The sequence below is a fragment of the Lissotriton helveticus genome, chromosome 5_1 (assembly GCF_964261635.1).
Source record: "Lissotriton helveticus chromosome 5_1, aLisHel1.1, whole genome shotgun sequence".
NCBI classification, from domain to species: domain Eukaryota; kingdom Metazoa; phylum Chordata; class Amphibia; order Caudata; family Salamandridae; genus Lissotriton; species Lissotriton helveticus.
Window position 1 is genome coordinate 385,339,054 of NC_136065.1, and position 13,371 is coordinate 385,352,424.

The 13,371-nt window shown below is 43.8% G+C and overlaps 1 protein-coding gene across 2 annotated transcripts in view; it reads left to right on the top strand.

The window, feature by feature from the left end:
• Positions 1 to 12,704, top strand: part of ECE1 (endothelin converting enzyme 1) — a 420,365-nt gene extending 407,661 nt beyond the window's left edge. For both annotated transcript variants that reach the window (XM_078642557.1, XM_078642558.1), the window contains exons 18-19: positions 2,890 to 2,985; positions 8,388 to 12,704. In XM_078642557.1, coding sequence (XP_078498683.1) covers positions 2,890 to 2,985; positions 8,388 to 8,564 — 273 coding nt within the window. In that variant the 3' untranslated portion in view covers positions 8,565 to 12,704. The remainder of the gene's footprint in view (positions 1 to 2,889; positions 2,986 to 8,387) is intronic.
• The last annotated feature ends 667 nt before the right edge of the window (positions 12,705 to 13,371 follow it).

A 13,371-nucleotide genomic window follows, 5' to 3' on the forward strand; every position in this document is an offset into this window, starting at 1 on the left:
TGTTTTCCCACCTTTTTTCCCGCTGAAACACAATAGGTAAACTTTGGTTGCGGCTTTGCTAGGTAGATTGCAAACAGAGCATCGGAATGCGGAGCTCCATTTTAGGTGGGTTTTTACACAATACTTACCCGGTGCGAGAGCAAATGTTTATTTTGCCTCATTTATCTAATACACATAGAAAGAGATGAAAGGGCCTTTTATATACTAGTTATAAACACCTACACTAAACAAGCTTGAGTGCGGCAACTTCTTTTTGAAATTCCTCCACCAAAGTCCCGGGGTTAATTAAACCTGTTATTTTGAAGTGTAGTTGGGGGTTCAGTGAGCCTGCAGTGTGCTCTGGCCTGACTCATGGCACATACCTCTATCGCTAGCCGCAGGGACACTGCTTTAGAGCCAGGTTGGGGGACACGCCAAGTTCAGGCCGCCCCAAGCTCCAGCTCTAATAGTGACACAGGAAATCATAAATGCAGAGGATGACTACAGCAGGCCTCTGCTCGCTGGCTGCAACATTTAAACTGTACACCGTGCCAAAGGTTACAACTCTTACCACAGCAGTACGGCAATGCTCACTAGTAAGTGCGTGATGCAAGTCCCCATCACAGCGTTGCAAGACTCCTGCTGGCGCAGCTGCTGCGCACCGAGTTCAAAGCTATCATACATAACAGATTCTGTTTATGAAAAATAAGTTAGCATGCATACTGATAATCTCCTGACAAATGTCATTCTGAGCCAGGAGTCGCAAGCACTTCGCCTGACATCACAGCAGTTTGCTCCGCCCGCTGGCAGCCCCTAATGGATGTAGATGACTCTACATATATTTTTCTAGAGATTTAGAGTTAGATCAATCACGCTGCAATGAAAGTTTTTGTTTGGCGTGAATCTTCAGCTTATGAGTTGTGTACTGAAATTGATGGTGCTCGAGAATGTTAACGAGGCTCCTCGTGCACCGACTTGCACTCTGCACTAAAGGTCCCCACTGAATGAACTATGCAAGCTCCAGGTGCAATGGGAAATTTATAATGTGACATTCAAAGAAGGCTTAGTGTGAAACATCAACCAGTGGCCCGCAAACAATCACCTGCCCAAAAGAATAACGGGTCGCTTTCAACAAGGCAGCGCTGGGAGGGGGGCTGGGCACGAAGGAAGAAGAAATGCGAGTCCCGGCCGGAGGCCGGCCGTGAAAACAATGCAGCGCTCGTGAAACTGAAAGCACGGCCGGCCGTGAAAGCCTTTGATGCCGCAGGGGGTGGAGCGGCACCAAGCTGGGCAACAGATGGCTGATGATTTGATGCTGTGCACGCGCATTTTAGGTCAATGCGCTTGCGCATTGACCTAAAAGCGCACGGGCACAGCATCAAATCGCCAGTTAGTTAAAGTCTGTTTAAGCCCCTTTAGTCTCGCTCCGCTCAATGCGCATGCGCATTGACAGGTCGCGAGACCTAAAAAGGAGCCCACTAGAGCACAATACAAAGATACAAGTGCAGACAAGCCTCAAGACTCTATTTCGACCCGAGCGATGATAGTTATTCAAGGAAGGGCAACAAGAAAGATAATCCTTGCGCAGAATTATAGCGTGACCACAACATCCAAGCTAAAGGAAAGGTGCTCCACACTGAAAGGCGAATGCAGCATCTCAAGGTTAAGGTTTACAGCTCTCTTGCAAAAAAGAATACCTCCTAAATCGGGCAATTAAAGGATAAGGAGTGGGTCATAACAAGGGGAGAAGAAATGTAGTCTGATTAACCAGAGCAATAACTAGAATAGGACCATGAATACACATACTAGGATGATAAGAATACATGCATACCAATGCAGGCTGACATTGATTGACGACCTATGATATGGCATCCAATTTACAGAAGGATACACCGCTCTGATTCACTTATAAAACAATTATGGTTTATTCATAAACGCTAATAAACCAGGCGTAGTGATTGGCATGTATCAATTAGGTCTGCATGTCTTATGGTTAGTGTAAACTATTCAAGTATGATCTTTTTTGGCTGGGAATGTTTTACAAGGAAAGCCAAGAGCTCATTCCACTAGGAGGAAAGTGGCGTCCGTTTAATGGAAACCTTTCCTTACAAGACTTTTGTTAGGGCAGCCATGTGACTTTAGTGCACACTTTACTAAACACTATTTTATAGATGTACAATCAAGGTGGGATTAAATATACTTCAGCAAATATTTGTATCAACTCACATTTCACGTCCCTCCACTATTAAGAGTGATACAGCTTTAAAACCAATGCTGAGCATATGAATCTAGAGATTCTTGCTGCAAAATAGGTTACTTACCTGGAATAATACTTTGTTGCTTAAACCTTGTTAAGATTCACTTGTTCACCTCCAGCCGCCCTAGTGATGGAGGGGAGTTCATGCAAAAAAAGAAAAAAAGGAATCTGAAGATGACCACTACATGAGGGGATATTTTAGGCTTACATTGAACATCATAGGTAGATACTTTTGACTTGGTCTGTGGTCAACACCCACATAGAAACAACTTCTACCTCTATACATAGTTTCTGGACCAAACTACCGAATGACAGAATAATACCCCAAATGTGAATTTAGAGGCGCTTCAAGTGTCAAAACGATTGTACCCATTTCTTATTACTCACAATCGGATTGTCCGGAAAAAAAGATATGGCAAAAAACATTTAGTTCGGTTTCCACTTCAAACTCCCTCTTATAAGACCACGTTGATTCCAATTTTCAGGTGAGGGTGGCTGTCAATGGGGAATCTGCTGGAATTGTGTTGGAGTTGGATAACAGACCTGGGCATTAATTTGTCTGCTTTTACCTTACCTCTATTGCTCATGCAGAGAATAATTGTTCTGTGTTCAGACCACTAGAGCTTGACCTATTTTTTGTCTTCCCCTCACAGGCCTACAAAAACTGGGTCGCAAAGAACGGTGATGAAATGGTGTTACCCAGCCTGGGGCTTTCCAACAACCAGCTTTTTTATGTGGGGTTTGCCCAGGTAAAGCTCCATGTGCCCTCATCTTTGTGCTTTTTGGAGGATTGTAGGGTGGTTATGGCTTTGCGGATGCTGTGTGCTTTATGTAGATGTAGTTAGTGTTGTGCATATTTTACATTACTAAACCTTCACCAGTATCATAATTTGTAATTTAGAAAGTGCACCTTGAGAGAGAGCACTACAATCTCTGTGCTCAGGATGAGAATCAACATGTTCATAGCATGTGCAGCTGCCGATACACATGCGCTGCATACTCCTGTCATCTAGATTTTAGCCTAGATGTTTGCAACTTGTTGTTCTTTGAAGAAGTTAAAGTTACAAAACCTGTTGTGACTCCACCTTTGATCTGCAATGCACCACCAGCCCATGTGCTCCAATTCTGATTATTTTCTTCTCCCATTGGGTTCAGATGTTAGGGAATTTTGCCCCTGCAACAATATGTTCCACAACAGTTTTCTATGTACTAACTACTCGTCCTTTGAGCCCTGTGAAGATACATTACCGCACCGACAAGAGTCCCCCTGCAATGCTGGGGTTTTGAACCCAAGGGTCGCCAACTTGGTCCTCGACACACAACACCACCTGGCTCTAGCACTTGATGAATCTTGAGTCTTTTCGTTGTCCTTTTGAGAATGCACTTTGGTCTAGGGTATGTAACAAACACTCCTCCAATTCTGCCCTAGGTGTAACACTAAATACCACTGCAGCGACCAGCCTGATGTCTGTAATTTGGGTCTCACTAGAACAAGATCACACGGAGACCTTCTGTGACCCTGCCATGCCTTCTGCAGCAAGAAGAGACTCTTGGGTACTGGAGTGGAAGGCAATGGGCCTACCACAAGATACAGTGACAAGCCTCCTTGGAAACGCCCGACATGCCACTACCAAGGAGGAAGAGGCCTGGGCCTTTGTCATTCCAGCAGCGTAGGGAGGAGCGAGTCTGGGGCCATCTTCTCAGGCGCTTTTGAGGCAGAGGATGAGTTGCAGGAGCTTGCAGTGCTACAGTTGACAGCCCTGGGCCCAATGACCAGATCAGCGCCTAGTGCCTCTTCAGTGTCTCAGGTGACACCACAAGGGCTGTCTCAAGCCGCAAAAATGCTGAGACCGAGGCAGAATGACCCTACTGTGGGAGTTGGACTTTGAACCCTACGTAGAACCAAAAACCGTATGTCTTTGGCTCCTGTGACTGAACGCACTAGCTACCCTCCTAGCCCCCCCAACCCAGATGCTCTCCACCTCCTCCCCTTTGCCCACTCCCTGCCTCATGAGACTGGTCCAAAGCCAACAAAAGCCCCATTTGCTGGCTCTGAGCCATGTTCAAGTTTAATACAGCTTTGACCTCCATGCCCTGAAAAGGTACACCTTGAGCCAAAATTGATGCCTAAAGCCGAACCGCCTCTGGCATTGAACTAGTGTGGAAGCTCCCCCTTGAGGCCAAGATCGAACCCCACAAAGAGATCTGTCTTCAAGAAGCTGTCCAGTGTCCTCTATGCAAAGCAGAAAAACTACCAAACCTCCAACTCCATGGCTTATCCAGGCAACGACACCTTGAGACCACCCACTTCTAAAACGGCCAGTGACTAAGCCACCAGTCCCCCTTCCCCACTACCATTTCTAGGGCACGAGTCGGGGGGGGGGGGCTTACCCCCACTTCTTTCACAGGGTGGATGCCGTCCACCCTGCCAAGAAGTTAGGCCCCACTAAAAAAGATGTTGAGTTCATCCCGGTGTAACTTCCAAACACCGGGACACATTCAGCAGCGCCTGCACGTTGTCTGCTGATCACAACAATGTGCAGGCTGGGACGTGGCTCTTTTATTTCTGACTTCTGCTGGGATACTTGGCAGTAACAAAGGCCGAGTCTCAGGGGTCATCAAGCCTCCTTTTGGTGGAGTTTCCTGACTGGCAGCAGTCAGGAGCCTCACACCTGATGCAAATGCAGCAGAGGGGAAGCAAAGGCTCGCACCTTGTTAGCACTTCACACATACTTAGTAGAGGCAGCTTTTCACTTTGTTCAGGCTCTGTTTAGGAGATTTGCATGCACTGTTAGAACGTCAGATGTGTTGATCTTTCCCAGTATTTGCACAAAAAAAATTCATTTATATACGCATATTACCCTTGAGGAGGCGTTGTAATAATTTAAATATCACTATTTCTTTTAAAGCGCTATGGCTATAGAAAGCTTAACTCTGGCAAAAGTTAACATTATTTTATATGTAGCGTACATAAGTGTGAATCTCCTGCCTAAATCAGGAGGGTTTGCAAGTATACTCTAAAATTGTACTCATGATACACCTGCTAAACATATATGTGAAGGATTAAGAGCTGATATCACTTCTTGTGATGCCAGTTCCTGGGATGTCACACGCTGTGATGTCACACGCCATAATGCATCTTGCATACTGATTAACTAGGTTAGTCCCCCCCCCCCCCTTCTTTTTTCGGTCTCTCCTGCGTGGGCTGCTCACATGCGCAGTCTCGCTGGCGAGATTTCGTTTTTTAGGGCTTTCCTGTATCTGGCTTTAAGACCCATCCCTCTTTTCTATTGGCCAGCCATTGGGAAAGAGCTTTCTGTGACGTGGACTTTTATTCTTTGTCAGACGGCCCACTTGGATGGGGTTGTCTGACTTCCTCCCGTCGCAAAAGGTTTGTTATCTTTATGGGGCCATGTGTTTTAAACACATGACCCCATAAAGACAAGCTGCGCTGCGAGTCACAGATTTGTATACCGGCCAAGCAAACTACAGAGATTTGCAGACCTAATCACAAAACCACACCCAGGCCGAATTACTGTACAAACGCATCCCCTGTTCAAACCATGGTATCAAACATATGAGGACTAGACACGAAACAAAGCTTCTAAATAGATGCCAAAAACTGGGTTGTCTAAACTGGAATAAAAGAGGAGACTAATTGGATAACTCTACTGGGAGAAGGAGGAGGAGGTGGGATGTGATGTGGCCTAGCGACCAGAATGGCCTACTTTAGAACGGTAGAAGTGGACTCGAATCCAAGCCTTCACAAAACATTGTGATTCTGAGCAAATTATCTAACTTACTCATGCTAATTAAAGATGTATCGAATTCTCATGTAAAGCGATGCTGGCTCAATTCATGCATTGACCGCCACATATGAGAAAAGGGCGCCATTTCTAAAAAATAATCTCTTGACATGGATGCAACAGTCTTATTTCACTCGCACAAAAAGTGTCACTCAGTGTCACATAAGGCTTGAAATGTCACACATAAATACACTACACACATAGGAATGTCACAGTTAAGCAAACTGAAACCTTGGCAGCTATGGTAGTGTCACATCACGTCTTGTGACTCGTAATTCTTCGAACAAAAACAAGTTGCAAATGTCCGGGCCCAACCCTAGATGGCAGGAGTGTGCAGAGCATGTGAATTTATGGCACACCATGCTTCAAACAAATGGTGACAGGGTAGGTAACATTTTCCATTCAGGCAAAGTCATCTTCTATAATAGACCATGACATATAGCCATTGAGCCTAATCTAGGGTGTAGGTACATCTAACTAATTTACTCCCATCAACCCATGAATACCGGTAAGACTGAATTTATCATTTTGAAGAACCTTCTTCAGCCAGCAGGAGTGAACGTTGCCTTTAGGAAATGCTGTCTTTGCTTTCAGCATAACACAGGCCTTCAACCTCTGCGTACTCTGACTGAAAAGTGTGCGTGCGTGCATCCGTCCCATGTGGGCACCTCCTAGCATCATTTTTTAAAATTTTATTAATCCCAAAAATGAAGGGGGATAAAATGCTCTTTTCATGGCTCATGGTTTTTCATATTGATTGTTTTCTCACTTAGAGAGAGCGTTGTATACATTTTATATTTGCAGGCAATGCTAATTTACATGTGGTGAGGTGTTTAATTCAAATAAAATGATGATGCAATGTAACTGACAAGTGGCTTGCTTGAAGATTGTAATCGTGTGTTCGGTTGGGTCTTTGACCCTACCTCAGCATTGTACAATAGTCTCTAAATCAGTGGTTTGCATTGTACATCTCCTAGCACTGGGGGACGCCTTCTGGCACCATGTGAGCTCTTTCTTCATGTGATCACATCAATTTTCCTAAGTCACCAGGAACCGATTTGAGGAGAATCCTGGGCCAACGTGAAATTAGCAGTTTCTTGAATGTAGTCCGGATTGCCGTATTCTTGCAAGGAATGCTGGACAGTGTATCTAACTATTCTACATGTGTATGAGTTTTCTTTCTTTAAGAACCATACTTAATCATGTAGGTGCTTTTTGGTGGTATGGGTTGGTATTTGTGCCAATAGCCTCCTTCTGCATGGCCACATTCACATTCAGTATCGCTCCCCACTTTCAATTAACCTAGGTGATGCCTAGCCTCTGAATGATTTTGTAACTTAGCTTGGCTTCCAACTTGGAGTGCCGAGTTAAAACTAGAAGTTTGCAATCGAACAGGGACTTTCATTTCTCTTAGAACCAACTCTTTTGCTTTAAATTTGGAGGAGAGTTGGTGAAGCCCCATCTCTCCTGGAGTAAACCACAGGCCTAAGTCCAAATGAACACCACCGCTACAAGAACGTGCATGCCAAGAATTGCTAAGCCGATCAGTATCCTCCAGCAAAAGGACACCATTTAGACGGCATTGCTGGCGGGGGATAAATTGAGGTGGTATGGGTGTCTGTTCCTCTCACCGCCAATCATTCTGTGAGGAAGGAGTGGCTCTGGAACAGTTAGGCATGGCCTGCATACCTCTAACACTTAATAACATTCCCTGTGCCTCCGTTCCATGCTGCCTAAGGCACAACCCGCTAAGGGTGAAATGGCAAGGCAATCTCCCTATTTTTGGGCTTGACTGGGTAGATTTGCAGACCCACCCACCCCCCACCCCCCAAATCGCCATTGTGGTGGACTGTTGGGTGACAATCTAGTTATTTCAAGCTGATGGTCAAGGTAGTTGCCTAAATTGTTTCCAGTATGGAAAGAAAGGGAGGGAGACGTCCCTTAATGTGATCCATATTCTGTACTTAGTGTTTGAGCCCCTGAGGTAGGGGAGGACTATGTATACGCGAAAGGCAGGAGCTCTAGCGCAGGTGGCCACTGGGTAGGAGAGATGTAGTAAACCCCGTTCTCAGGAAGTTGCCTTTGCTAGGAGAAAAGGCAATTAATCATAGTTGTTAGATGTAAAACTGTGCTTGGAGGCACCTTCGTGTTCAGGACCGTAAGCTTCACTATTTTTAAGTCCTCATATGTCGCACCACTCTACTAGTCTCAATCTACACGGAGAGCAAACTGCAATTTATTTACTGAGGGGACCAAAGGTACTAGGTAATACATTGTCAAATCGTAAAGGAATTGGAGTTGGCTGCAACCATTATTGTAATAAAATTTTAATTTTGTTTTTACAGGTATGGTGTTCTGTCCGCACCCCGGAAAGCTCCCACGAGGGGCTCATCACAGACCCTCACAGTCCATCCCGCTTCCGAGTCATTGGCACGGTCTCTAACTCGCCAGAGTTCTCGCATCATTTCAAGTGCCCGTCAGGGTCTCCCATGAATCCGGTGGACAAGTGTGAAGTCTGGTGAGCAGAGCAGAACCATTCCTCCACCCGGGAGGGAGAACTGGAGAGGACAACCAGATGTAGCAAAGGCGTAGACTGCGACAGCTGCCCACAGACTCTGTTCCCACCTTTCTGCTCTCCCCACCTATATTTTTATTCCAACCTGGGGAGTTGATGTCCAGAGTTCTCTCTCCCTGTGCTCCCCACTCTGCTCTGACAATGGACTGGACATTTTTGAAGGATTTGAAGTGTTTCTAGCAGGAATTGGGGCATTCCTCAAAATTCTTCTCGAACAACCCCATGTGAAAAATCTGTGGTTGTGAAAAGTTTTATATGTATGTGGTTTGTTAGTTGAACGGGTCATATGCATGTGTATTTATACACAAGATTATATTTCTTTGCTTTCTTTCCAGTAATATTTCAAAGTTCACTTGATTTATGACTAAAAAAAGTCCATGCTGCCTAATTCTGGGATATTTCCACAGCGAGAATTCATGGATTTTGGATTGCTCCACGGTAAATGCTTTGTTATTCAAAGAACACCACTACCAGGACCAGTTTTATGACCTGGACGGAATATAGCATGTTTGTTTCTGTCCCAATATTTAAAAAAAATGCGTTTGGCATTGAAGAAGGTTGTTTTACAACTGCATGTGGTCTTTTGGAGAAGACTGCAGCTTTAGGAGTTCTGCAACTGAACTTTGATTGCAGCTTTCTGCCCAAGTGCCTTCTACATGGGCTTCTCCAGCGCACAAATGGAACGTAGTACTTTTTTTCCCCACCATGTAATTTATTGCGTTTCCCACAGGTGATCTTGAAAACGGGAAATAAGTCCTATGGTGTTGCCATAGATACATGTTTAGGGACAATAGGATTTTGGAGGGGATGCCAAATCCGGTTGGTCATGTGAAGGGGAGATCAATGCAATAACTAAGCTGGGAATGCGATGTGTCAAGAATTAGGTACTTTAAAAGAGTTGTGCATGGTGAGAAAAATTACGGGTAGTCCTGCAGTCAATTGGGACTAATCCTCATCAGGCCAGTGTATCTGTAATGCAGCAGGTGTTGGAGGGTAAGCGAGCAACACATCATCCCCATCCTGAGATCGGACCACTTGGACCAGAGCCTGACGGACCTTTCAGAGGATCAATTAATCAGAAAAACAAATGTTTTACTCTGTATGGGGTAGCAGATATATTGGTCTTACAGGTGGATATAAATTTGCTATGATCCAAGAGTGCGGCACATCTCGATTATGAGGTTTATCATCCGGAATGTGGAAGTTCTTGCACTTAGCAGAGCCCTAGCCACTTTGGTAAACTCTAACTTTGATCTAAACATTTAAATTCCCGTTCTATATAGATACACATGCATAGACCTATAGACAAACGTTCAGTGCTTTCTAGAGACCGTTTTGGAAAAATATATTTTTGATTTTTTTGTGGAGTACACTGGAATTTTTCAGGGACTTAACTCTTTGTGTATTTATTGTACTTTTCTGATGTAACATTGTGTATGTGGAAAATTTGAAGAGGCCTTAATAGTTTCTACGTTGCCTTAAAGAAGAGAGAGTGTGAATTAGAGAAGAAGTAGATTTCCTTGATCTGTTTCCCCATCCCAGATACCGATACTGTATCGTTTGTAAATAATCTCTCACCAGCCTCATTGCTTGTTTTATCTTCTCAAAGTGTCACTTGCAAACTTTGAGCCTCATCCTATCGGTTTCAACTTTTACTTTTCCTGCTGTTGACTTATGCATATGACATTCCACCTGTTGCTGTGTTATCTCTTAAATTTGAACATTTAATCTCCCATCCCATCGTCCAGCATGCTACAATTTCTTACAAGTTTTATCGATTTGATGTAGATTTTGGTTGAGGTGCAGCCTTGCTGTAGATTTCTGATTGAACTGCACCTACAGCACTGTGTTGGGTGACAGAGTTCCCCCTACCTATGGAGAACAATCCTGTATCTTAGTGCTGGAGTAGTATGGTCTATCTGTCCAGAGCTTATGAAAAGTGAGATGCAAGCATACTAATTATATAGATCATGTAAATGTGCACATTTACATTATTTATATAATTAATTTCTTGTCAGATTTTATTTTGGCCTATGGACGAGGGAGAAGGATGGTTATCATTTAGTTACAACAAAAACAGCCATATTCCCAAAATGCTGCATAATGGAAATTGCCCTTGCTTCCTTGTTGATGGGTTATAACTTCTAACCAAACAACTTTGTATCCCCCTCGACTTGTAACACTGCTTTAAATGCTGCCAGAATGACTGTGCATTTTCTTGTGATAAAAATTCCCACTTTTTCACCCCTCTGACTTTGGTACACATTGGAGAATCATGGGCATCCCAAATGTGTACAGCCATTGCCTTTGAGAAATTAAGGAGCAGAGGATTTCACAGCCTGCTCAAGAGCACCATCTCCTCTGAACTTTACCTTGGGTGCTCCTTGAGGCAGCAGAGGACCTCACATTAGTTCCAAACAAGATTGTGTTCAGTGGACAAGAGGAAGAAGCCACTTGGAAGAGTAGTGCATTTTATGTGCCCAAGCATAGAACTCAGTGGGATGGTTAGAGGGATAAGGAGGTAAATTTGTTTGTGGGACTCAACTGCAAACGTTGGGTGGACAACTTCTGCTTTGTAGTCTGTGCCAGCCCTTTTGGCCCCATGGTCTTTTGGGATTTCCTCCACGATTCTAAATGTACATCTTTGTAGTCTCTTCTCTCTGACCTCAGCAGGGCAGCCCTTTGATGGAATCCATGTGGATTACAGTCAGAAGTCTACTTTAGATGTGTAGGTTGCTAAGCCTCTTGCAGATTTAGACACATTGGATTTCGCATGTGTTTAAGGTTGGTTTCAGAAAACCGTGTGGATGTGGACAAAGATGAGCTTGAAGGCTGAAAAAAGATATTGGACTACAATGCAAAGTACTTCCTGTGAGTCCCAGTTGTTTGTGCCAACTGCTTTGAGTGTTCTGGGTTTTGTATCTCTGGCCTTACACTAGGAAAATGAAGCCACTGGTCACCAGCATGCCTAGTGGTTAACTTTAGAGATGAAAAAGGGAGTTATTAGTCGGCGATGCCAATAGCACTGAAAAAAATACCACCTTTCCTCAGCTAAAGTCACAAAACTGCCAGCTACCATTGTCAGTGGGGATCACCTTCCTTCCAGCAGCTCTAAGCATTTTAGTCGATAGCACTTTTGGGCAGGGTAGCAGTCTTACCAAAGATCAGCAGAGCAGGTTTCTTTTTCCTGTTATAAGACCACACTCCAGACTCCTTTCCTGATCACAAGGTGACCTTTAGGTTCTTTCCTGACCGCGAACCTTCACTATTGGCCGCTGCTTGCTTACTCAGAGCGAGGCTCTGAAGTCTGCTGAGTAGAGTCAGCCTTTGTGCCACCCGCTTGCAACAGCAAGCAGCATAACAAAGGCTTTTGCAATTACGCTTTGCCTTCAGCCCCCTGCAATTTGTTTAATCTAAATTAGAAGGCCAAAAGACTGAGATTTGAGAGGAATCTGTTATTTTAAGGTACACAGTGGTGCTTACCTTTGTCTTAATCTGTACAATTGAGAATTCTCTCCTCCCCCCCCCCCCCCCTTCCAGGCCCCCATGCGTCAGGAAAGTGTCTTGGTTCTTTGGTTCTGGCAATGACTCATCAGTCCAATCTGGCTTTACTTATTATATTTTGTAGTGGTTTTTTTTCTCTCTCCTAACTCTACATCCTATACTAGACACTTTTGCTGCTCTGTGGCTCTCCCTCTTTAACTTACATCTCACAGATGTTTTAGGGTTAGAGGTACCAGGGAGCAAACCATATTGCTTTTAGGGACTGTAAGCCAGAGTTAGGTTCTTCAATCAGAGGAAAGTGAAAAAATACAGAGGGAAATCCGTTTGATTACTTGGTAAGATTGTATATTTTGTGTCTTACATGGTGTTATTTTTGTATTTTCGGTTTCTGAACTGACCTTTAACCACTTGGGGAGTCAAGAGCTGAACAGACTCTGCATGCCCACAGAAAGACATGGTCTTGGTTTGGAAAGATTCCCCCACTTTTATTCCTGAAAGATGGGAGGGGTTTTTCTATTTGTGGTTAAACTTATTTTTGATCAATGTGGCTGCCTTCATTGAAATAAATACTTTTTACGTTGGATAAGAAGTTGCTGTCTGTATTTCTTGTCCTTGTATGTGGGTCCAGTGCTGCAGTAAATGAGTGGCTGGATGCAAAATATGTCAGCATGGTGCATGTACTCTGCAACCTAGTTAAGTTAGGAATGGTATGCTTCCTAAGTCTTAATAATGACTAGCACACGATTCTCACAAGCCAGCTCGTAAACTGCAACGCAAGGACAGACACAGACTCTGAAGAAATGTACAATCAAAGTATTTATTTAAAAATGCGAGTTGACAGTTGGAATTTCCATTCCGGAGTGTAGGGTGTTTCTAATCAATAGGCAATACCAATAATACACTTCACTACACTGATATTAATTTAAGCTCAGGATAGCGATGGTGCAGTATTTCCAGAACATATAAAATACGTTTTTTAGAATTCATTTTACAGGATTGTTAAATGAAAATTAGCACAGTGAATAACAGTATGAAAACCAATCTACAAAGTTTACTTTTCAGGTTTGCACACCACTTCAGCCATGCTTTTTAAATGACGTAATATATCGTACATGATACAATGTTGGCATTACTGAGCATCTTTCAAAGAACATTATGCACTCACAAATGAAAACGAGGTTTCAGGAGATGTCACAAAGCAGTGCTATGTTTTAAATGGAGAGGGTGAATGTGACATTTAGCAATGCTTA